Raw genomic sequence first — 24,924 nt, 5'->3', positions numbered from 1 at the left:
CGTTTCCAGTGTGTATGCGTTAGTGCCTTTTGGTTGTAGTCAAGTTCAAACCATGGTAGATAACTTGGCTGTGTTCCATTTCGAATTTGTGTTTAAATTTCTAATCAGCGTAATTATTTGTTCCAATCAAATTAGATTTATCGTTCCAATTGGTTTTCGTTAATAATTATAAACTTAAAGTACAAAATTATTGATTGGCTTTTATCTATACTTAAAAAATGTATCATAACTAGAAAGTGCAGAAACGTATATTTTTGAAAGAGAATTTTAAATTAAATAAAAAAAAACAATTTATAAAGAAGGTGGGAAAGATATTGTTAAAAAAAGTGACAGATTATATTTTTTGAAATAACATTGATTTATTGTTTGAGCCTAATAACTTTATTTAACTTATCATCGAACCTTGCCATATTCTAAAATTATTTTGCTTAGGCTGATAAGCAGCCGTTTTCCCACGCCATATTCTCACCGATAAGAAGTTGCCTATTTCCTTTCATGCTATAAGCTGCAGATATTTTAAAAATAAAAAAATGTCTTAAACAAACACTGTTTAAATTACCATGCACCATGTTAGAGCCCCTCTTTTGCTGTTTTAGTTCGATATCAGCATTTCGACCACAAACCAAGGCTAAACCACGATGAAGAACCAATGATAGCCCCTTATCACGTCCTTGCCTAAAAAAACACATGTCATTTAAATTCGTGTTTTCTTTTCGCTCGCAACAACTCACACTTTTTAATTAATATTTTACGATAAAAGAAAATTTGATAAAAATAATGTAAGACATAAATATTGTAATAACGATAAATATATAAACACATAGTATATATGCAAGTCATTAGCACATACATACGTTTGTAAAAAGAATAAAAAACTTTAAAAATATAGTTAAAGCTAAACATTTAACTTTTATAACTTTAACTTTTTTAAAGAAGTAAATAATTGGGAAGTTTTCAATGTCAGGATTACTCTTAAAGCTTTTGAAAAGTCTTCGCTCAGCAGAAGCCGCTCTCTTAAATCCAAATTAGCTCAGCTGAATAAGGCAATCCAATTGGAAGTGGCAGCAACCGGTGGTGGATGAAATGGCTCCACCAATGGCCACGTGCAACCTGCGCCACTCGGAAATCCCGGGCCAATCAGAACCAAGGGGCGTGGATAAGTGGCAGACACTTGCAGGAGCGAGAGAGCGCTACTATACTATTTTGCTTATTTTTAATCAATACTTTTTATTTTGAAAGTGATTTAACTATTACATTTCGAATGAACAGCTTGCATTTGTGTTTTCTCAATACCGGTTTTTTTCAGGCAGTGGAAAACAAAAGGAAAGAGAGTGTGCCAGCAACTTAAGAGAGGCGAGTACGCCCCAACTAAAGAGAGAGCGGCGTTCCATTGGCTCGCAAAATCCAATTCGATTCCGATTCTGAGCCGAGCTCTCTGCTTTCATTTCATTCGTCTCGCGAAATTCAAGCCGCGCAGTCAAACTGAAAAGTTAAAAGTCAGTTTCAGTAACGTTTTGGAGTACGGCGCGCGAGCATTATTGTTTCCATTGTTGACGAAGGTTTTTATTTCAAAACTCGCTTTGCCCAGCTCTTTCGTGTTGCTATTTTTTTTTAAACTTGTCCTTGAGGAGCTTAAAAGAAAAACCCATAAAAACTAACAGTGTGTGTAAGTGAAAACCAAAAACCCCAAAAAAAGCGCGCCAAAAGTTGGCAAGTTTAAATAACAAAATGAATTTCACCATAATGTCAAGCTTAACAAAGAAAAACACAAGTTTAATAGTAACTTAAACATAAGCTGAGTTAAACAAAAGTGATATTAAGACTAGAAAAAAGAAGAAAAAATTGTGTAAAATAAAGTCAAAACATTTTAAGATATTTCAAGTAATAATATTTTTTAAAAGTGCACCACACCACAAAATATAAAATGCAGTGCAGTAATTTTAAACCTAAATAAAAATTTGATATTGAAAAGTTTCAAGATTCTTAAAATTTCAGCTTTACAAGTAAAATCATTTAATAAATATTTATTGCATTGAACATGTAAAGCCTATCTTTGATAAAATAAACATTTTGGATGACTTTAAAGCACAGCTCACTAATGAATTGTTTATTCAAGTAAACTTTGTTAATTTAAGTTTAAATCATAAAGCGTTTTTTACCTGCTTATTCAAGCAAACTTTGTTCATTTAAGTTTAAGTCATAAAGCTATTATTTACGTGAATTCCAAGAAGAAATAATGAAATCAAAACCAGAAAAGGAGGCCCGTCGCATCGAAAGCGAGAACCGAACGCCAAACATAAAACAAACTAATTCTATTCAGCCAAGTGAAGTGCAAACAATAACAATAACAATAACAATAACAATAACAATAACGAGTCAAGTTAAATAAAGCCCAGAAATCATCTGGCAAAAGCATGCTCGAAAAAAAACAACAATAGCAGCCAAACCGATGTTAATTTTTGTGACTAATTTGTTAAAGTGCTAAACTAAGACGCCTTAAAATAGACAGCATGTCCAGAAACTGCAACTTTATGATTTTTCCCAATATATATATTTACATTTGTTATTTAAAGTTAAAGTTAAATGAAATCATTTTAGAGTTTCACCACAATTTGATACCAGTTTCTGTAATGACTTAGTTTTTTTTAAAGATATTATTTTGGTCATTTGTTTAATAAAAAAGAATTGCTTGAATTGTTAAATTAAAAGTTAATATTATGAAATAGGTTAGAATATTAACTAAATCCACGAAGAACTCCTAGTTACCTTCACATAAGTGTTTTCAAAATGTTACATTTGTTTTCTGAGATATAAACTCAATGTCCTACAATAATCAACTTCGTTTTAGCGACTCTTTTTTTTTTGTTTTTACAAATCATGAGATTAAATTAAAGCTTTTTAACGTTTTTAATGAAAATTCAATCTTTCAAAAAATTTATTATTATTTTCTTGTTGCAACCAAAAATTTTAATTGTTATTTATTTTTTTTTGCTTTTCATTTAAATATAGTTATTTTTTACAAATCTTAATATTTAAGTTTAGATAGTTTTTTTTTGTTGCGTTTTTGTATATAAACCAAAAATATAGTTTCTCGAAACCCCTTTTAATAAAAAAGCAATTCTTTTTTATAAATAATGGTATTTAATTGAAGATTTTTGTTCAATTTTCAATGCAATTGCTAACTTTCCTATGCCAACCAACGAATCAATTGTTATTTGTTTTTTTTTTTTCTGTGAATCGTTTAGAGATTAGAGTATATTGATGAGTGAACAAAGGATAGCGCCGCCACAGCGAGTGATAAGCGACCTGCTGCCGCTGCGACCCGCACACTGAAAGAAAAACGGGCGCAGATCAAAGGGCCGTCGCCGTCGACGAATGCATTTGCATCTCCTGGTGGCAGCCAAGTCGCCTCCATCTGAGCATACGGATACGGGCGTTGTGGGGGATACGGACTCGGAATCGCCGTTGGGACTAGGATTGGGCGCTGGATCTGGGTTGGAAGCGGAACTAGGAGCTGCCACCACTGTGGCGCCCGTCAGTGTCGCCGGTCCCGGCCGCCTGGGTCGCAGCATCAACGGCAGCGGCGGCAGCCACCACCACCACCACCTGCACCACCACTACGCCCCCTACCACGCCCACCACGCCCACCACCCGTACCATCCCCATCCCCATCCCCATCCACACCCATACCACACATATCCGCCGGCAGGCCATCCACATCCACATCCGCATCCAGCTCCCCATTCGCATCCGCATCCGCATCCGCATCCGCCGGCCATGGTCACCTCGTCGTCCGCTTCGCCAACGGGAAATGGCTGGAGCAGCAGCACCGGGGACTTTAAGGGCATCACGGCAGTGGTCACGGCCACCGATGGAGGTCGCCTGGTGGCCAACCAGGGAGCCACTGCCTCCACGGGCGCCACTGCCGCCGAGGTGCTCGCCGTTTCGAGCAGCGCCAGCGTGGGCAGCAGCTCGCCCACAGGTGGCGCCAGCAATGGCACTGCCCACAGCGGACACAGTGGACACAGTGGACACACCGGCGGTCACAGCAGTAGTAACACCAGCAATAACAACAACAACAACAACAACAACAACAACAACAACAATAATGGTGCCAGCAACAGTAACAACAACAATAACAACAACAATAATAATAATAACAATAATGCAGTACACCAGGATCTACTGTGGATGGAGCGATTGGTGCTCAAGCGACAGCAGGAGCATCCCGGAGAATTGGGTGAGTGTTTGAGTTAAAAAGAGTTAAATTTTAAAGATAATACGTTTTTATTTAAGAAGAAAACCCTTTTTCTTACTAACCGGTTATATATTTAATCATTAATTAACGAAATCTTTAAGTTCTCTGCTTTCAATCACAAGTTTTTTCATAAGGAGCCAGTGCCAATGTTTTCAAAAAAGTGCCAGAAACGGATTTTCTAAACCCTTGTAATTGGCGTTAGTTTTCAAATTTCCTGTTTAATGAAGTCGAACTTTTGAAAATGAGTTACAAATGATGGGAGATTTTAGTTCTTATTCGCCAATCTTTAAATAACAATACATACTTACTACTGACTATAAAAAATAGCAAATTACGAATCGATTTTTCTTTTTCAAAAATGTTTCTATCCTCTTTTTGCACCTAAAACGTACTCCCAAGAAAATATTGTCTTAGAATCTAACCATTGTTACATGAATTTAAAACTATATTTATAACCCAAAAGTATCCAAATAAAATGTTTAAAAAGTACAGGGGGCTACATTATTAGGGAATGAATTATTACTTATACTTTCATACTGTTTGCAGATTATTTTTAAGGCACACTTATTGAAACTGCCAGTTTTAAATGTACAAGACTTATAGTTCCATATTTCCACTTGTTATGAAAGATATTTTCGATGGGTTGAAAAAAGGAATCAACACCTTTAGCTCGTGTCCAAGTCGAGATTGATATTTGCTGGCTGTTGGCTGTTGGCTGTTGGCTGTTCGATAACCCGATCCCCAAAGGTGAAGCGCACATTCTTTGCCACATCCTTGCACAATGCACTTCTGGGGCTTCCCCATCATCATCTCATCATCACGATCACGATCCACCAAGATTTTTAGCCTTATCAAATTCCATGGGGATGTCATACCCATGATGATAATGACGATGATGATGATGATGATGATGATGATGGGACAGGCCGCGTCGGAACATGCGTAAATTGATATCAATAATTGTTATTGATATCAACGCACGAGTCGTTCCCCTTATTTTTTTGTTGTTTTCTGCATTTTTTGCAGTTGCCCGTTGAACTTTCCTACCGATCGATATGCTATCATTGCATATCAATGACCCACAGCGAAAGCTGCTAATAAAAAATCTCAGCTCATCGCCCCCCCAGTCGAAATTTAATTCGGTTTGGATAATTAGCCGGGGAAACTGGTTCCACCATTCGTTATATTTTCACTCCGCTGTGTCCTTTCATAACTTTTGGCTCAATGAAGTCGATTCTTTGGTGCTTTGGCTCTGTGTTTCGGGGGAAATGAATGATATAGTCGCCTCTATATCGAATTTCAACTCCAAGGACCTCGCTGTTGGGCATCTCAAGTGGGTTTATCAACATACAAATGTGGTGCAATGTTATACCCAAAGTTTCAGGCTATTTATTAATTTAATTATGTTTTAGGAATACTGTTACTAAAATCTCCATTTAATTCTTTTTAAACGATTATTTTCAATTTTATTAAGCTATATATACACCTTTAAAGCGAAATCTATTTAAAATAAAAATCTCTATTTATCTATAAAATGTTGTTGTTACTTGAAACTCTGTTTATTTCATTAGCTAAAATTACAAAAAATAATACAAATTATAAATATTAAAGGTTAATTCATCCAGACCTTAAGATGTTAAACTATTCTTTAACCATTTTTGTGAATAAGAGCCAGTTGAAAAAATGTAATTTAATGATTTTGGCAATTGGATTTGATATTTTGGGCCAGTTTAGCCGGCAGACAAAGGTGTACAAATCATTTATTTTGCGCGGCTCCACAGTTTGCTCCACTTTCGACACAGGGTCAACTGTCAAATGTCATCCGATGACAAACCTTTCCTCGCTCATTAATTAATTATGCACCGCCGGATGGCGGATGGCGGATGGCGGACAGCGGTCCAAGGACCCCGCGACTCGACTCGATATGATTGATATTTATGACCGAACGGCACACAAACTATAAATAATTGAATATTTTTACTATACACAACGATAACGATAACGATTATGATGATGATGATGATGATGTGATTTTAATCAAAGGACGCGACAATAATTAAAAAACACCCCCTACTATTCCCTCCTCTTTTGATTTTGCAGTGCGCACGAGCAATCCGTACTTCCTGTGCTCCGCCCTGCCCGCCCATTGGCGCTCCAACAAGACGCTGCCGATGGCCTTCAAGGTCGTCGCGCTGGCGGAGGTGGGCGACGGCACCTACGTCACCATCCGGGCGGGAAACGACGAGAACTGCTGCGCGGAGCTGCGCAACTGTACCGCCCAGATGAAGAACGACGTGGCCAAGTTCAACGATCTGCGCTTCGTGGGTCGCAGCGGCAGAGGTGAGTACCCGAATGGCCACTTGGGAATTATAAGCTAGAGGGTGAAGGTTCCTTCACTTGGAGTTCTGGGCATAGTGTGGACCTGCTTTCGAAGGACCTTCATTTATTAAATCGAAAGGGATATTATAAAACACTTGGAGGCAATGAGAATATTCTAAATTTAATAAAATCCCACTTGGGAATTATAAGCCAGAGGCTCAAGGGTCAGGATCAGCAAAAATGTGGGCCTACATTCAAAGGGCTATAGCGAAATTCAAAACGGTATTAAGAATTCTTCATTAAGGGAAAAAACAACAACAATTTTAAATATACAAGTGGCAGTATCTATTCAACACCTTAATAAAAAACAATAGAAGAAAGCTTAAAGTTTTGCAGACTTGCTGAGAACTGATAGAAAATAAGTAAAACAAAGAAGGTTTCCAATTTGAATAAAATTATGGTCTTAAAAAAATAATTATATCTCTTTAAGGTTTAAGGTATTTTAAAATAAATTCTAGTACATGCGAACACACTTGCCAGTTTCACATAGCGGAAGTTAGTGACTTCCTCAAGCACTGATGCAATCAGTCAAATGTCGATCATTGATTGACCAAAGAATTCTTCCCACAATATCCCACACTTTGCTCAATGTCTTGATGTATTTGGTTTATCCTTTGAAATTTGCCTCCAGTTACACGGAGATAAAAAGTTGTTTGTTTTTGGCCAAGTAACACTAAAAAAAATTGTAATTTTGATTTTCCACATTAAAAGTTTCGATTTTTCTTCCAAAAATATTAGTTTTTTGTTTATAACAATGATAATAATATAATTTTAGTTTAAGCTGTTATTATATTAACTTGGGCTATGATAAATCGTTTTTTAAAAGAACTCATCTAAAAACATGCTTTGATAAGCTTCTTATATTTTAGTAAACTAGTTTTGAACATGAACTACCATTAACTTATCAATGATAAATTGCTTTTAAAGAACAAACATATCTCCTGGCATTTGTGTGCCATTTTTTTTTCTTGTGCACCCCTCAAAATGAATCGGAAGTGCATTGATTGAGTGACATGACTGAAGTTCTGGGTCCAATCTTCATCTTCATCTTCATCTTCACTTCCACTACCATCTCCACCTCCATCTCCATCTCCAAAATCCATCTCCATCCTGGTTGACTAATGTCTCCTGTGAAAAGGATCAATGGTACAGCAGTCGTCACATTAGGCTGCAGTTGGCGCTGGCCCCGGGGCAACGTGCAACATGCAATGTGCAATGTGCGATATGCGGTATGCGATGTGCAACACGAGGATTCCAGTTCTTACACCAAAAAAAATGCACATAGAATCCAAACTTTGGTTAAAATTGATCTTAAGGGGGTATTCCGGTCTAGAAGCCTGAATTTTTACAAGTAGGATTAAAAAAGAAATGAAAAACATTTTGAATATACAATTTTTAATATAGTTTTTATTGATTCGAATTTATTTATTTAAAGACTAAACATTCAAAAAATGCAAAATAAATCAATTGTTTTCAATTTCAAGACCAGAATACCTCAATAAGAGGTTTAAAATAAGGCTTTGGTATAATGAGTATATGAGTTTTTTTATTAAGTAATGAAATAATACTTACAAAGTATTAAAATTGTAATGCTGCCGATGGTTTATTTGCAATACACACTTCTAAAAAACCAAACATTCAGTTTTATTTTTTTGTTTGAGTGTAGTTGTGAGCTGCATATGGAAATGTGCTGGACGGAATCGGTTTTGAGCTGGGCGATCACGCAATGGTTGGGCCTTTGGGTCTGGTAATCGATTTGAACCCACAATTAATGCCACATTGCAGGCGATACGATATGTGTATTGCATTGTGTTGCATAGAATTGGCAACAGCAGCAGCAGCAGCAGCAGCAGCAGCAGCAGTTGGCTAATTAGCTGCAACTGTTGCCGCCGCTTCTTGACCCTAAGTCAACCTATGGCCCACCAAATTGACGGCTCGTGTCGCAAAAAAAAAAAAAGAAGGGAAACACATACAAAATAATTAAATACAGCAAACGGCAAAAGGGCATGCAAATAACAAGCTAATGATGTAAGAACATAAACGCTGACCAAATTGTCAACGGCAGGCAGCAGCAGCAACAGTTCATTTCATTTCACTTAATGGCCACGCCCCCATTACCCCCACCGCCCCCACTGACCTTTGGCTGGGCATGAAATCTCGCGGACATCATGCAGCGATTTCTGATTAGATGACAAAGCGAACGAAAACAGATGTAAGCGAAACCATAACCATCATCAGCCTGTCAAGGGTCACAAAATGCACACAGAAGACTAACGTCGCTGGCGGGGATTGAACCGAAATATACCCTGGAAAACTTACTATAAATTCAAAATATTCATATATCGAACCTATTTAAATTTTAACACAGTTCATTTTTAAGCCTAGGCTTCAATTTCAAAACAAAGATAAACCCTTTAAAATTAGAAAGGCTTTACATTCTTAAATTGAAATATAAACAAAGTTTTAATTCTTGGTTATATATTTTGTATTTATTTTAATAAGCATACATCGATCATTTTGATTAGATACTAAACATTTAACTTTCTTTGGAGAAGACATATAAACTTAAAAAATTAAGAAAAAATTTAAGGTTGTATTAGTTTATGTTCCTTTCAACATTTTGCATTTGTAAAACATTTTTTTACTTTCGAAATAAATTCTTTCTAAATAAAAATATGTATTTTTTTTTTATTAATAAACAGGTGATTAAGGTTTATTTTACTGTAAATAAAATAAATTAAAAATGTTCGATAATATTATTTGATGTTCCTTTCAACATTTATATATATAATTTATTTATTTACAGGGTTAAATTATAATATAATTTGAATAATATATATTTTTTTCTTGTTTAAAGGTTTAAATAAAAATATGTATTTTGTTTTTAACAATCAGGTAATATTTAGGTTTTTATTTTAGAAAGGAAGTAGTATAAATTTTAATCTATAAAAAATCTAATGAAGGGTATCAACTATTACAATTGACTTTTGTCTTATATTTTCCGCGTTTTTTGTTTTTTTTTGGAGGGGGAGGAGTTTGTTTTGACCATTGCTGGATTAAGTGCATGGGGGCGTGGCAGCTTATCGCCTTTTTATCCTGGTCATGGCATGCGTCGACATGTTTTTAATTTGCCCCCAGTCCGCAGTCAAAACAAAAATCTAAATACGAATCGCCATCTGATTTGGACATTCCCCGTTTTCAACCTTCGACAGGCCCACTTAATTACCAACTTTTGCAAAAAAAAACATTCACATCGACATCGACATCGACATCGACATTATAATCATCATCTATCATATCAAAGGACTTGACTTGACTTGACTTTCACTGGCGATGGGATTAAATTTGTGAAAACAAAGCAAATGAAGGACACGCGCCACCGGGAATTTATAAGTCGCCGCATCAGGATGTTTATTTGGCTGAAAAAGGGTTGGTGTTCAGACATCGAGATTCCCAGATAAACTTGAACATCGGGGAGACCTGATCCGACTTAGTGGTCGGATGGGCGGAAAGGTTAATAGGATGAATATTTGGAATATTTGGAATATTTAGGCATTTAGACTTTTACACAACTGGGGCAAAGGGATTCGTTCACTTATTTATAGTTGTGCCATGAAAATAATTTAATTAAGCCCCCTTACTGGAGTAGCTTTATGACAGACTCTTGAAAAGGCATCACAATCAATCCAAATTTGACTTTATAAAGTATTTATTAGTAAAAAAATGTACTATTATCGTAAACAAACATCATTTGCATTTAAAATCAATGAACAAAGTCTTAATTTATATCTACTTACAAAGTATTTTATCAGCCCATTGCAATTTTTAGGTAATGTTCTCTTTATTGTTAAAAAAAATATTTACTGTTATTGTAAGCACAATGCATTTGTATTTTAATCCAATGAATAAAGTCTTCGACTTCGAGGAGATTTCGGCAAAATTTAAATCCACTTTAAAAAGTTCGATTATTCCATTGCAATAATTATTAAAAAAAAAGGATATACTGAGGGAAGTTTTTGACTCTGAGTGGAAATCAGGAAACTAAAATTTAAATTTATAATATAAGGTTGCAATTCTTCTGTTTATTTTTATTGTTTTGCTTTTTAAAATGCTGATACTGCTTTTAACTTGCCAAAGTGTATTTTTATTTGTGTTTCAATTAAATAGATTTTTTTAGTTATAAAGTAAATTGCTCTTACTTTAAACAACATTTTGAGTTTTTAGGAAAGGTTCCCACTCAATCGTTAAGTTCGGGCTTATATCCAACAATTTGCTGCCCAAAGTCTTTTATTTTTTTAGAATATTTATGCTCGCATTGAGTATGGCCCTATATTACCATTTCTTATCAGGCTGGGAACTGAATGCTTTATGTTCGCCCTATCAAGATCGCGACTTCCGAAGTTCCCAGCCAAGAACTTGTGCCATTATCCAGTGGCTGTGATCCTATATAATACACATATGTTCCGAGTGATATCGGCACAGGGTTTATCGCCCGAAAGCTCGACACTTGAGGTTCCCACAGAATCATGAGGCTTCTTGCCAGGTCTTATCGTTCCGAGAGGCGATGGCTCATGGATGGATGCTTCTGTGGGTTCCTGGGTAATATATATTTAGATGTATATATATAGCATATATGGAGCAGATTACTGATGCCTCTGACTGACTGACTGACTGACTGACTGACTGACTGACTGACTGACTGTCCAAGTGCGTGAGCCAATGGTCATTGTTCATTGATGATGACTAATTTGTAGGGATCCCTCTTCAACTACATCTCTATTATGGACATTATTGCGCCCATTTAGGGCGCGTTGTCCAAAGACAAAGGGCAATTACTCTGTAACGATCTTTTACATACGATGCTCCATACGATGCTCCAGTTCCAGTTCCAGGCCCATTTTCAGTTTTGTTTGGCCATTTGAAAAATTACACCGAAAAGGAGCCAGCTTCTGCGGCACTTGATTAATTTGACTTTACCTTTCTTTCAACTGATGCCATATAGTATGAAATAAAATGAAATACGAAATAAGTCGAACACGCAGGGCCATAAGTTTCCAATTCTCTGGCGTAATGAAGACATTTCGAGATTTGTAGATCTCAATGATTTCGGGTTCACAAAACGCTTTCTAACTGATGGCTATTCCAGTTTCTATTCGTGGTTTCGGTTAATGAACCCATCAAATCTTCAATTATCTCCGTTCGGTTCATTGTGTCTAGTTTGAGGGTTTCATTGTGGCATATAGCATTATAGCTTTGCTGCATTACCATTATCCAAACTCATCTGAGCTCTCCTGTAATGTTAAAAAAAGCTAGGCGCTAATATATACTATAATCTCTTATTTTTGCATATTTAAATAACAAAGATTGTTTATTTTCCTGTTATGTTTAGCATGTGATTCATTTCGCTTATGCTTGACTTATTCATAATCAGTATCTTTGCAAAAATAGGCATTTATGGCACTCACAAGCTCGTAACTCATACATACATTATCATATTGCCATGAGGATAGTAAGCTATTTAAGCTTCTTACTTAGTATAAATTAGGATAAGTTTTTACAAAATTATTCATGGGATTTCCACAATAATAATAATATATTTTAATAAGATAGTAGGAGGATGGTTTTTATAAAGTGTTTTTTATTTTATGTTTTTTACTACACATATATTTTCCACTTTATGATTTTGATATAATTTTTAAAGATCAGTTTCAAGTCAAATTTATTTTGATTTTTGTTTTTACATACATATTGTATTTATTTTTTTGAGGTATTTTAAATTTAGCTATGTCAAATATTTATAGATTCAAATAATAGGAGGAAAGGAGTTTTTAAAACAACCAATTATATTCCGTTTTTTATTTTTTTTAACGATTTAACAATTATTCCCCTTCAAAGACAATTAAAAGCAAGTAATTGCCATTAGTCGGATTTTGTATTTTTTATATATCTGACATATTTTATTGATAGCTAGACTAAATATATATTTATTTTATTAAAGTAACAGAACAATTATTCCGCCATTTTCTTTTTACAAATAAGTAATTCCCTATTTCACTGATATTTTCTCAGCCAAAGGCATCGTCATTCAGCAGATTCCTCTGTTAACATTCAGGTTTCTTAATTAAAAGTTAAATGCAATTTGCATCAAATGGTCAAATGGTCACTCACCATTCACCATTCAACATTCAACATTCACCTTTGACCACCCATCCATCCACCTATATCCTATGTACTATATATAGAATCCTTGGTCAGTCGGAGATGGAAGATGGAAGTTACGAGTTTGGGTTTGGGTTTGGGTTTTGGATTTGGGTTTGGGGATGCGACTGAGGTTTCTGCGGTCAGCTTGGATGGACTTCTCGTGCTCTTTCTCTTTTTTGGACCAAACAATGTCGCTTTTGTGGGTGTTTAATTATATGTATGCATTTGCAGGCAGACAGACAGACAGTCAGACAAACAGTCTGTGTGACTGCTAAAATATCGAAATAAAAAACTGAAATTCATTTCATATTTACGCAATCGATAAAAGCTGTCCGATGGCCTTCAGCCTTCAGTTTTACATTTGCAGCCATAATGGCCATAAATAGTGCAAACATTCGGCGAAGCCCAGTAGATGGCAACAAAAATGTAAACTCTTTCTGGCCACAATGTTGCCAATGTTAACCAAACGAATTGGGGGCGGCGGCGGTAGTGAAATGAGGGGCGTGGCCGGGCGGAAGACAGGTTGCAACATTTCCACATTTTATGTGCACTTCGAAAACGACTTTGGCGGCAGTCATTAAGGAGGGATAAACCAAATTTATGTCAAGAATGCGAATAAATTGCACCGCCAGCGAAAAGAGTTTTTGTATGGTTAATACGAAGGGCAGGATACCCTTAAAAATATATTATGACTTCAAGTGTTAATACTACTAAACATAGCTTAAAGATTTATTAATAACTAGTAAGACAAAATAGTTTTCCATGAAATACGCTAACTCTAAACGGTTGTAATCATATGTGCAACATCTGGATGTGTAAACGATGTTCTATACCAAAATTCATAATAAGAGTTGAAAGGGTTACCTAGTTCACTCAGACTAGCTACCCTAAACATGAAACAAATAAATAAAAGCTCTAAAAATTTATACTAACTTACAAAAATAACCTACAAAATGTGTTAACAGCTAAAAGAGTTATCGAATTAATAGTAAGAACACAAAACTAACACTTTCGTCAATAAAATCATTCATTCTTGGGATAACCTAAACATATAAGGTTCTACCCTATATATGCAACATCTGGATGTGTATGCAATGTCGTATACCAAAATTCATAATAATAGCTGAAGGGGTTACCGAGTTCACTCAGACCACAAGCTCACACTTTCGCCCAAAAGCCATAAGAAGTGCAGTCATTAAAGGGGTAGGCCAGCAGACACACGAACGAACGAATTGTGACGCGTGTTCGATGGTTTGGGTTTGGGTTTGGTTTTGGGTTTTGGGTTTGGGTTTGGGTTTTTGGTAGTTCTTCCGACTGGCAAATTGATTCGGTAGCCCAGTGAGGTCGTCGCATAAATCCTCCTTCGGACATTTACGACTCAATTTCCGCATTCGCAGCGCTCTCTAATGCCATGCCATGATTTTTGCAGGGAAGAGCTTCACGCTGACCATCACGGTGGCCACGAGTCCGCCACAGGTGGCAACCTACGCCAAAGCCATCAAGGTGACCGTCGACGGACCTCGGGAGCCCCGCTCCAAGACAAGTAAGTGCCACAGATCGTATAATCCTGAAAATATTGCTACAAGCCCCCAAGAGAAAAATATTAGCTATTTGGAAGTTCATTTAAGTTGAAAAAGAAGCTGCGGAGATTGTTTATGTGAATACAACTTGAGAATGATAGCTTTCAATAGGTAGAACAAAATATACATATACTCAATAAATAAAAATTTATATAAATATATAATATATATATATATATATATATATATATATATATAATGGCAAATGGGGTTAACAATGTTTTATTATTTAATTTAATTACAATGGTTTTTAGATCTTATTTGTTTGAGTACATAGTCAATCCCCAGTTTCTTAATTGTTAATAAACACGAATACACATTAACAAAAATTAAAAGTACTTTGAAAGGCTCTCCATTTGACATAGTTTTTTCTGCCGTGTAGCACCCTGCTCAAACAAAGAGTGGCACAACAAACATAAGTGGCTACATTGTTTTGCCAATTAGCAATTATCACTTGCCACAACTATCAGCTAAACAACAACAAAGAAGAAAGAAGAAATGGGGAAAGTCGTGGAAAGAAAAGGCGTCCCGTTGCGTTTTGGGTTTCGCATTGCAACATGTGTCCATGTCCGTGATGTCCGTGCTGTCCGCTTTTCCCGCCGTAATCCGTAACCTTATTCCGGAGTCACTTGGACAAGTGTTTAAGCCGGCTTCAATAGCTAAGCCGATCCGCTCAATTGCCCATAATCGTCCCTGATCCCTAGTTCCTAATCCCTATTTCAAAGTCGAACAGACGGTTTCTTAGGCCGCTCTATTCATGCCGCTCGATTTAACCAAAAAAAATAGGGAGATTATTTTTAACTTCAAACTAATAGATCAAAATATCATATCCAGGGAAATGTAATGGTAGGATCAAAATTAAAAATGTACTCATTAAGAGTAGGAAACTCAATTATAAGCATTGTAATTATTGCTATGAATTCCTTTTTAAATTAAAACATAAAATACAACACTTTGAATTCAATAGTCAGATATATATACTATTCCATTTTTTTTTATCAGTGCACGATATTATGAAGAAAAATTCTTAGATCACTTGATATTAAATTAAATTGTCAGAAATCTTAAGAGATCATTTACTTCCAACTTTTAATATGTTTTTAATGAAACGTTACATTTATCTACAAGTTTATTTTCTGTGTAGTTTTTGTTCAAGGCTTCTGCCCTCGAGATCCTTTCTCTTCCTTGTCGAGGATCATCGTGAGATCCTGATCCTGATCCGATGAACGCCATTGTTCGATCTCGATGTTCTGTCATTCGGGAAGGTGTTTGAAAAGTGCAGCCGGTTTTAGCCGACTTTTTGAAAAGGGGAATGGGGCAATGCTGCTGCCTCTTACGGTTTCTGAAAATTTTGCGGTTTGCAAAGAAAACCTTTTTTCCCTCTCTTTTTGTTTTGTTTTTGTTTTTGTTTTTGCTTCGCATCGAGTTTTTTATTTCGTGTAATGCATATATGAATTAATTTTTTCCTCTTGATATTTCGTTAATGCATTTTTAGGTCTTCGCTGCAGCGTTAATTGCATGCAGGAAAGGTAACACTATATATATATGCATATATCGTTTGGGTTTAGTATATATCATATATATATATACATGTATATATAGAGAGAGTACAGCTTGGTTTGCCTTGTGGCAAATTAAGGCTGCAACACTTTAGAGTACTGTGCAAAATGGAGTCGGTCCTTTGAGTTGTTTGGTTTCGGTTTCAAATAGGTTAAATAGGAATAGTAATTTATTTTTTCAGCAAACACCACAAAAAAACAAACAAAGTAAATTATGGGGGCATATATTTTTTCCCAAATTTAAGTTTAGGTAACTTTGTTTCTTGGCTGGATGTTAGGGACCCAGTTCAAAGTGCTTAGTTTTCTTTTTACTAAATGAGCCCCACTTTTCGTTTAACCCTTGGCAGGTCCGACGGGTGGGCCGCACTACCGGGCTCTGGGCCTCGGCCAGCGGCCCTATATCGACGGATTCCCGACCAAGGCGTTCCAGGAGCTGGAGACGATGCGGCGCTCTGCCAAAGTGGCGGCGGCAACGACGGCAGCGGCTTCGGCGGCGGCCACCGCGGCAACGGCGGCCAATGCGGTGGCAGCGGCGGTGGCCGTCACGCCCACGGGCGCCGGCGGAGGCGCTGCTGCGGGGGGCGTGGCCGGCGGAACGGGCACTGGCCTGGTGCAGCAGCTGAGCAGCAATTACTCATCGCCGAATAGTACAATCAACTCGGACTGCCAGGTCTATAAGCCAAATGCTCCGCACATCCAAGGTAAGCTGACTGCACTGCACAAAATTAATTAAAATATTCCTACTGACAAATTTTAAAATAACTAGCTTGGTACTGTTATTTATAAAAAGGCAATTTAAAAATTTTGAGATATGGGGCACCAAAAAACATAAGCCTTTTAAAAAAATACTAGGAGCAACTTGTTCAAATGTTTAAGTTTTAAAATAGCTTTTCTTGAACATTTTTTAGGTATTTTTGAACGAATAAGTGTAGGGAATTTAAAGATTCCTTTAAAAAGGATATTAAAATATGTTTCAAAACTGATTTTTAATTTTATTGGTTTAAGTTTCTTAAGTTTTTCTTAGTGTGCAACGCATTTTTTAAGCAAACAATAGAAACTCTTTTATTCGATGCAGGTATAAAATAGCTATAAATACTGAATATAAGCAAGAACTTATAGTTAAAATAGTCAAAACGAAAGTTAGACAATATTTGGCTTACTTGCTGTCATCTTATTTGGCAGCCTAAGAATTGTTCTAAGTGTACAACGCATTCCCCTCTTCCACTCCACTCCGTGTTTTTGGAACCCTTTCAATAAAGTTGTTAGCGATGAAAGCCGGCCACGCTTTGCAATTTATGTGTGATGTCTGATGTGTGATGTGTGATGTCTGATGATCTGTGCAGCTTGGTTGACTGGCACCAGGCTGCCTAAACGATTTAATTGAGTTAATCAAGCTGCCACACACCCTACACCCTACACCCCAGCCCTCATCTTGATTTATTTTTGGTATTTTTATGGCGCGCTTTGTTTTTGGCAGTCGCTCGCTAATTTATATATTTTCCCAATGCCCGGCTTAAAAATAGTTCACAGCCGTTGTCGCTGGCCTCAGACGGCCTCTATATATAAATATAAATATAAATATAAATATATATATATTTGAAAAAGAACAATTGTCTTTGTATGTTTTTCTTATTTTCTTATGAAAATAAACGGCAGAGTCAGAAATCGGGAAAACCCAGTGAAGATATACTAAAATTGTGTCATATTCCTTAATCATTTGGTTATTTTAATAAGGAAGACAATGCCTTATTGAAAAAGACAAAGACAAGACTTTTAATTATTTCTGTATCTTATACAGGAGTGTGTGAAAACATTGTTGAATATATTTTTTAATGTGTGTGTTAGAAAAGTCTTTAAAGTCTCAACTAAACAATGCTTTTTTTAAGTATAAAATTTCTTAGGTAAACAAATTGCAAGTTTAATTTTATGATATTTATTTTTTTATTTTTGTGTGATAGGCCTTAGATATTTTAAACTGCAGCGAAAACTTAATTTATAAATAGCGACAGCCAAAACTGTTATGTCCAGGAAATCTTTGTGAACTTGCATACATGAAATATTTAGTTTATGGATTTTTGTGGCGATCCCCCCCAGAATTACCACTTTTCCTTTTTATTTTCCTTTTTTCGATCCAAACTCAGAGGCTTGGCCTTGGAAAATTTCATTTTCCACTGATTCGCCCTGTAAAATCTTATCAAAATTCCAGTGAATCAATTGATATGGCAAGAGCAACTGGAACCGGGCTTTGAGTCACGGCTGATGATGAGTCAGTTGGAGTGGCCAGTTTGGAACTAGACGAATCTGAGCCACGAATCGCCGTGTTAAGCCCAGACTTAAGCATTTTGCTTATGCTAATTAATTTATAAATGTTTCTTCTTCACGCACTCTTTTCCAAGCGGAGGTCTTTCGACTTTGCCAAAAATCTGAAACTTAAAAGTTTAGATTTTATAAGTGTGTCTTTAAGTATAAGTGTTAATGCCATACTAAATAATATAAATTTCATACTATTAAGTTTCTTTAGTTTCTAAAAAGTCCCAAAAGTGTAAGCACTAAAAACTATTTGAAAGAATTGTTTAGTCCTGTTTATTTCATATATTCTTGATCTACATCCGCATTTTGTGATTGTTTCGCAGACTTTTCCAAATTCCTAGGGTATTAAAAGCCTTCACTTTCTATTTTTTTCGGGTTTTTAATTCAGGGGGTCGGAAGAGGGGGCGGGGCGGGGGCAGTTGATGTCGGAATAAACGCGGTAAACGTATTGTCAATGGGGAATGACACATCGTTGGCTTGGTCGTCGTCTTTCAATTAGCCAAAAGCAAAAGCGGCCAACAGCAGCAACAATAATAGCAACAAATGCAATACGTTTTTTGTTTTTTGTTTTTTTTTTTTTTTTGCTGGAACCGGAAATGCCCGAATCGAAGCGAGAAATTCACGTCTGAATCTGAATCTGAATCTCCATTTCAATCTCAATTTGAATCGGAATCGGAATCGAAGCCTCTATGGGGAAAAAACTTGAGGCGCTTTTGTTGTTGCTGTTAAGTCATAAATATTTAAATGTGGCGCTTAAGCTGTTAATTTACACAATATAAGGCAACAACAAAAAGGCATTCGGCCGGGAATTCATCGGAAATCGTTGCAAAATTCAAAGAAATTGGGTTGGATGATGTGCAAACAAAAAAACAAAAATAAAATTATTTATCAATACATCTGTAAGTTGGTAGAATAAATGGAGCAGAGGATTTAAATAAAGGTTAGCAAAGTATTTGAGCCCATAATGATAATTGATGATAAGTCAGGGCAATAGAAAATAATGTAAATGTTTTATTATATAACTAATCCATCAAAAGAAAATATAGAGAAATAACACAAATATAAAATAGTTTGATCACATTTGATTTTTGGTATTTCCAATTTTATCACATTAACTGAATAGAACAGAAATGTGAAGCTCAACAACGTGAATCCCTCAATTACGTGTTGAAAAACCCAAGAACCAATTAAGTTGAGTAATAATTTGCACAGGTCTTTGAAAATAGGTTTACGAATGCTATAATAACTAAAAACAATTTTTATAATATATATATTATATTATAATTTTTTTATTTGACTTATTTTGGTAAATTAAAGTAGTTAAATCAATATAGAACACCGTCTTTAAATTGATATCTTCAAATATTCATGAATATTTTCAGCTATTTTTTAATTACTAGTTGAAAATTTAGGTTTCTTAGTTAAAAAAAATATTTTTCATTTATAAATGGTAAAATATGCATAAACATTAAAGCGTTTTATTTGGTAAACTAAGTGTAAATTATTAAACTTGGCCCTGTTTTTTGTCCTTTTAATTGCTTTGTGGTTCAAACACCTGTGGCATCCAAGTATCCAGTATCCAGCGATCATTATTATTCCGCATATCGGTGCATTTCGGCATCTGCTCCAAACTTAATGCCGAAACTCACGCCTTCGTGTTTGCCTTCATTAAAGTGGAGGAAATATGCAAATTTGGGCCCAGAATCGTTGGGTTTTTGGTTTGAGTCTGGGGTTTTAGTTTGGTAGTCGCATTGGTAGTGGCAGTTTTTGTTTGCGGGCTCCCCACTTTTGGCCACAAATCAATCCAAATGCGGTTGCGCAGCTGTTGCAGCTTCACTCTGACTGCAAGATGCAGCCATCAGTGGGTTAAGGGGGCCGCCGGGGGGTTAAGTGTGACAACAATGTCACACATATTGAAATGAAATCTTTTTGGCCCATAAAACGGAGCCAGCTTCGGTTTGGTTTTGGTTTTGGTTTTGCTTGTGCTTTTGGTTTATATTTTTTTTTTTTTATTATTTTTACTACCAATGGCCGCAGTCACTTCCCTGCTCATCAACATCAACATCAACTTGAAAACTTGAACATCACCATCACCATCACCATCACCGTCACCATCGCAAAAACCCAATCCCGAGACCCAAAAAACCACAAACTCACTTCCGTTTCGCATCGTTGTTGTTGTTGTTGTTGTTGTTGTTGTAAAAAGTACGAGTACTTGTTTCTTTTTTTTTTTAATTTTATTTTTTTTTTGTTTTTTTCTCTGCCGCCATTTTTCTGCAGACCAAAAGAAGAAAAACAAAACAGGGAACACCTCACAAAAAAATGTTGTAAAAAACGAACTGCATTTACACCAATATAAGCGACTGCCACTGGCACACAATAAAAACTTCAGTTATACGCACTCTGATTAAAATTGCTTCAGACTTGAGAGCTATCATCTGCTTTCACAAGGCGTAAAGATGGCCAACTTAAAATTGGGTATATATCTTTGGCAGAAAAAATCTATAAGTTCTCTATACAATTTTCTTTCTTTTTCTTATGATCAGTCCATGTTTTACATTAACATTATCATATTTACAATTGTAGCAATCATTTTAAAGCAAAATAAACTTTGATTTATAAAGACAAAAAAAGAGCATGATGATGAACGAAATCTAGATAAATTAAAGTTTTCCATACAAATCTATTTCCCTTTTTTTATGTGCTGCGCCATTTTTTAATATTAGTCATTATCTAATATATATTTGTATATTGATAGAGGGCACAAAAGAAATTGGTTATTATGGAAAATTAGAAGATAGCCAACTAAAATTGGAATATTTAAATGCATTTTTTTTCCATAAACAAATCTAGATAGCTTGAAGTTTTTCCATCCAAATTCACTTCCCTTTTCTTATGTTCTGCTTGAATTTTGGCCAACTTTAGCAGAGCCACCACCTGCAGGCACTTGACTTATCCGCAAAGTTTGTGGTTTCAGTTCGGATGGACTGATCAGGCTGCATCCGCTTTTTCCCCCACTCGTTAGCCCTTTTTCCCTGTTGTGTTTATTTTTTTTTTTTGCTGAGCGGATATATGGCCAAAATCGAAGATATCCGGTTGTAGCCGTGGGATCGATTGAAAGTGCAAGAAACTTGGATAGCATTTGGACGGGAAAAAAAGCTGAAATTTATATATCTATATGTTTTTACTGAAGCAGCAAATAGTGCGTCAGCATTGCGTATACGCAACTTCAGTCAAAACAATTTGTGCATATTTCCACGTGCCAGCTGAAAATTACAAGGTATGAGCATTGGTTGGAGACCCCCTTAATTCCCCGCCCCTGGAATCTCCCCTTTTGGTGCCCCTTCAATCTTTGCTAACTTGGCTTTCATCCTGCTCGTCTCGCTTCATTGCAACCTCATTTGCCTAAGTTTGCGGTGGTCCACCAAAACCCCCCCCCCACCCCACCCCAGCCCTGCCCCACCCCCTTTGCACCGCCGCCCATGTCTTGGGCTTCAATTTAGCCCATTGTTGTTGCTGCAACGCAATTTGCGCCCTAATTGAAACATTAAAATGTGATAAGTGCCGGGTGAAAAGTTGCATGCAACTTGCAATTTTCCTACCTTTCAGTAGTCGCCGCCCCTGCTTTTTTTTTTTATTTTTAGAGGGGTTAAGGGGGTCTTAAATGAGTACGTGCGTAGTATGCGTACTAGAGTTCATTATTTATTGCAGTGCGTAACTAATTTCCCCCTTTACAGAGGGTATTATTATGCTCTTTCGGCTTGGTGACAGGAAAATGATGCACTTGTTTGAGCAAAAACTTAATAAAAATATAATTGCTCAATTAAGTTATAGTGTATTTTCATTCCTTCCCTAATTGCTTTAGAAAAAACATGAATTTTATTGGAAAGACCTTTAATTTAAATGAGTTAAGCTTTGAATTTTAAATATATTTTAACATAAATAAAATATTTATTATTTGAAGGAAAGAAAGCAATGGCATAATCATAGCCAACTATAAATAGGATATATGTTTGCCAACAATAAATATATAATTTTTCTTTAAAATATATTAATTAACTAATTAAGAATCAAATAAGTAAAATTTATTATTCTAAATTTTCATTCCTTATTTCATTGCTTAAAATAAAATTAAATAAATCTTATCAGATAAATTCAACATATTCTTGTTTTAAAGGATCTTTTAAAGATATATATATATATTAAACAAATTAATAATTTATTTAATGTTATTTCTCAATCTATTACAATTTCATTTCCTATTTGTTATAAAGTTCATGACATAAGATAAATCCAAAATATTTATTCTTTTTGCTATTATTAATATATATATATATATATATATTAAACTAACTAATAATTTATTTAATGTTATTGCTCAATTTAGTACAATTATCTTTCTTATTTGTTACAACGTTCATGACCAGTTCCCTGGAATTTATTTCAAGTGTTGTGGAGCTTATTTTTGATATATTTTTGCTACCTGGAAAAGGAGTTGCCTTTGGACCATTTCGCTAGCTATTTTTCTTCTATCGCTTCTAATGAATTTGATTAATTACGCGACATTTTTGTCGCTGTTTTTGTTGAACAGCTGGCACAGGGGCTGGGTGTGTGAGGGGGGAGGGGGGTTTATTCGAGGGGGAAGGAGGTTGAGATGTTGTGTAATTAATCAAAAATATGCAAGATTTTGGGAATGGGGCTGCGATGTCCCGCTGGTTGACTAGGAAACCCAGTTCCCAATGTCTTGGAATTTTCTTTCGTCTTTTCGCTTAACCCATTGGCATGCACTGCAGTCGCTGTGGGGTTAGGGTTTATGAAAGGGGGTGTGGCTGGTGGGCGGTTGGCGGTGGGCGGTGGCTGGTGCTACACACATGCCTTTTCCTTCTTCTTCTTCTTCATTTATGGTTGCCATGCATATGAAATGATGTTTTCAATTATCCCTTCGGCCACGCCCACGTTTGCGACTGACAACTTGGCAAATTTCACCCAGGGGGTTAATTGTGGGTGGGGAAAATCAAGGGTTAATTGGCCCCCCAACTGGCACTCATTTACCGGCTCTCCTACGCACTTTTCACAATTTTTTTCCGTATTTCCCTTGGAAAAAATTCACCCGCTTTTTTTTTTTATTGAATATTTGTTTTCAACAAATATTGCATTTAATAAAATTTAGAAATTTAATCCACTAAAAGAATATTTTTAAAGAAGATATTTTTCTTTAACATACCGTTTTACCCATGTTTTTTTTGCCTTGATCTCTTCTAGGTGCCGACATGATGGGCGCCGGCGAGTGGACGGGATCCTCGAGCTCGGCGGCTGCCTACTACCACCACAGCCACGCCCACCACCCGCACGCCCACCATCCGCACGCCCATGCGCACGCCCACCTGCAGCACCAGATGGCCCTGCCGCCGCCGCCGCCCCCTCCCGCTGCCGCCCCCGTGTCGGTGGGTGGCAATGGCGGTGCCATGGGCATGAACATGGGCGTGGGCATGGGCTATGGGCATGGGCGTGGGCGTGGGCGTGGGCGTGGGCATGAACCATTACGGCGGGGGCTACGACTCGGAGGCGGGGCAGTATGCCGCCCATTTGCCGGCCGTGCTGCCCGAGATGCATGGCCATGGATTCGCCACGGATCCCTACCAGACAGCCGGCTACGGAGGCGTCTCCAATTCGGTGGGCGGCGGCGGAGGCAGTGCCTCCAAGTCGGAGCTGGACTACGGCGGTGGCTACAATCAGGCGTGGTCGAACGGGTATCAGAACTATCAGTACGGCAGCTGCCTGGCCCCCGCCCCGCCCCCTCAGATGGCGTCGGCGGCCCCGCCCCCGCCGCCGCCGGTGGTGCTGTGTCCGCAGCTCTACTCCACGGTCAACCAGAACCAGATCCACCTGCACCTGCACAGCAGCGAGAAGCTGGAGCAGTACCTGGGCACGGCCAGTGGGGCGGACCACCTGACCATTGGCTCGCTGACGGGCGGCAGTCGCTCCAGCCTCGAGATTGCCCAGGATCAAGTATCATCCACTGCAGCAGCAGCAGCAGCAGCAGGTGCAGCAGGTGCACCACCCCCTGCAGCAGGTGGAAGCCACTGGGGAAGTGGGTGGTGGAGGAGGAGGAGGAGGAGGAGGTGGCGGTACTGACTCCGCCCGCGAGGAGGATGTGGGCGATCTCACGCAGGTGTGGCGACCATATTGACCCAATCGGATCACCACCCATCGGCCAGCACCAGCCAGCCGCCAAGCCAGCCACCCACTTGCCACCAGCACCACCACCACCACCACCCACCACCCACCGCTGCACCTGCACATCGAACTGAACTAGGAGAGCAGCAGCAACTGTACAATTCTATTTTTTTTAATTTTTTTTCATAGCTTATAACGTATATATATATATATATATATTTAACTAGCCGCAACAAGACACACGTATAAACTGTACATAGAACAAGGCATACATTTAAGTTATAGACATAGTAAATGGGCAGGGGAATTTCTAGAACTCAAATCTCACATAACACTACTCATAAAGACTTTATATCTTAAAAAACATACAAAAATAACCTTGCACTAAGTATTTTTTGCCTGAATATATTTAACTTAAGCGATCCCATAGTCTATACAAAGAAATAAGATATTTTTCTCA

General features: G+C 37.2%; 1 protein-coding gene across 1 annotated transcript; it reads left to right on the top strand.

Annotated features, from left to right (window-relative positions):
- Positions 1 to 1,468: 1,468 nt before the first annotated feature.
- LOC128265666 (protein lozenge) lies at positions 1,469 to 24,617 on the top strand. Its single transcript, XM_053001848.1, is given in 8 exon segments — positions 1,469 to 1,666; positions 3,246 to 4,240; positions 6,359 to 6,598; positions 14,268 to 14,381; positions 16,325 to 16,678; positions 23,550 to 23,747; positions 23,779 to 24,296; positions 24,298 to 24,617. Coding segments are annotated over 7 exon segments (2,469 nt in total). The 5' UTR covers positions 1,469 to 1,666; positions 3,246 to 3,375; the 3' UTR covers positions 24,478 to 24,617.
- The last annotated feature ends 307 nt before the right edge of the window (positions 24,618 to 24,924 follow it).

Source organism: Drosophila gunungcola, unplaced genomic scaffold (genome assembly GCF_025200985.1).
Source record: "Drosophila gunungcola strain Sukarami unplaced genomic scaffold, Dgunungcola_SK_2 000145F, whole genome shotgun sequence".
Classification (NCBI taxonomy): Eukaryota; Metazoa; Arthropoda; class Insecta; order Diptera; family Drosophilidae; genus Drosophila; species Drosophila gunungcola.
The sequence above is the reverse complement of the archived record's forward strand: the minus strand, read 5'-3'. Positions and strand labels throughout refer to the sequence as shown.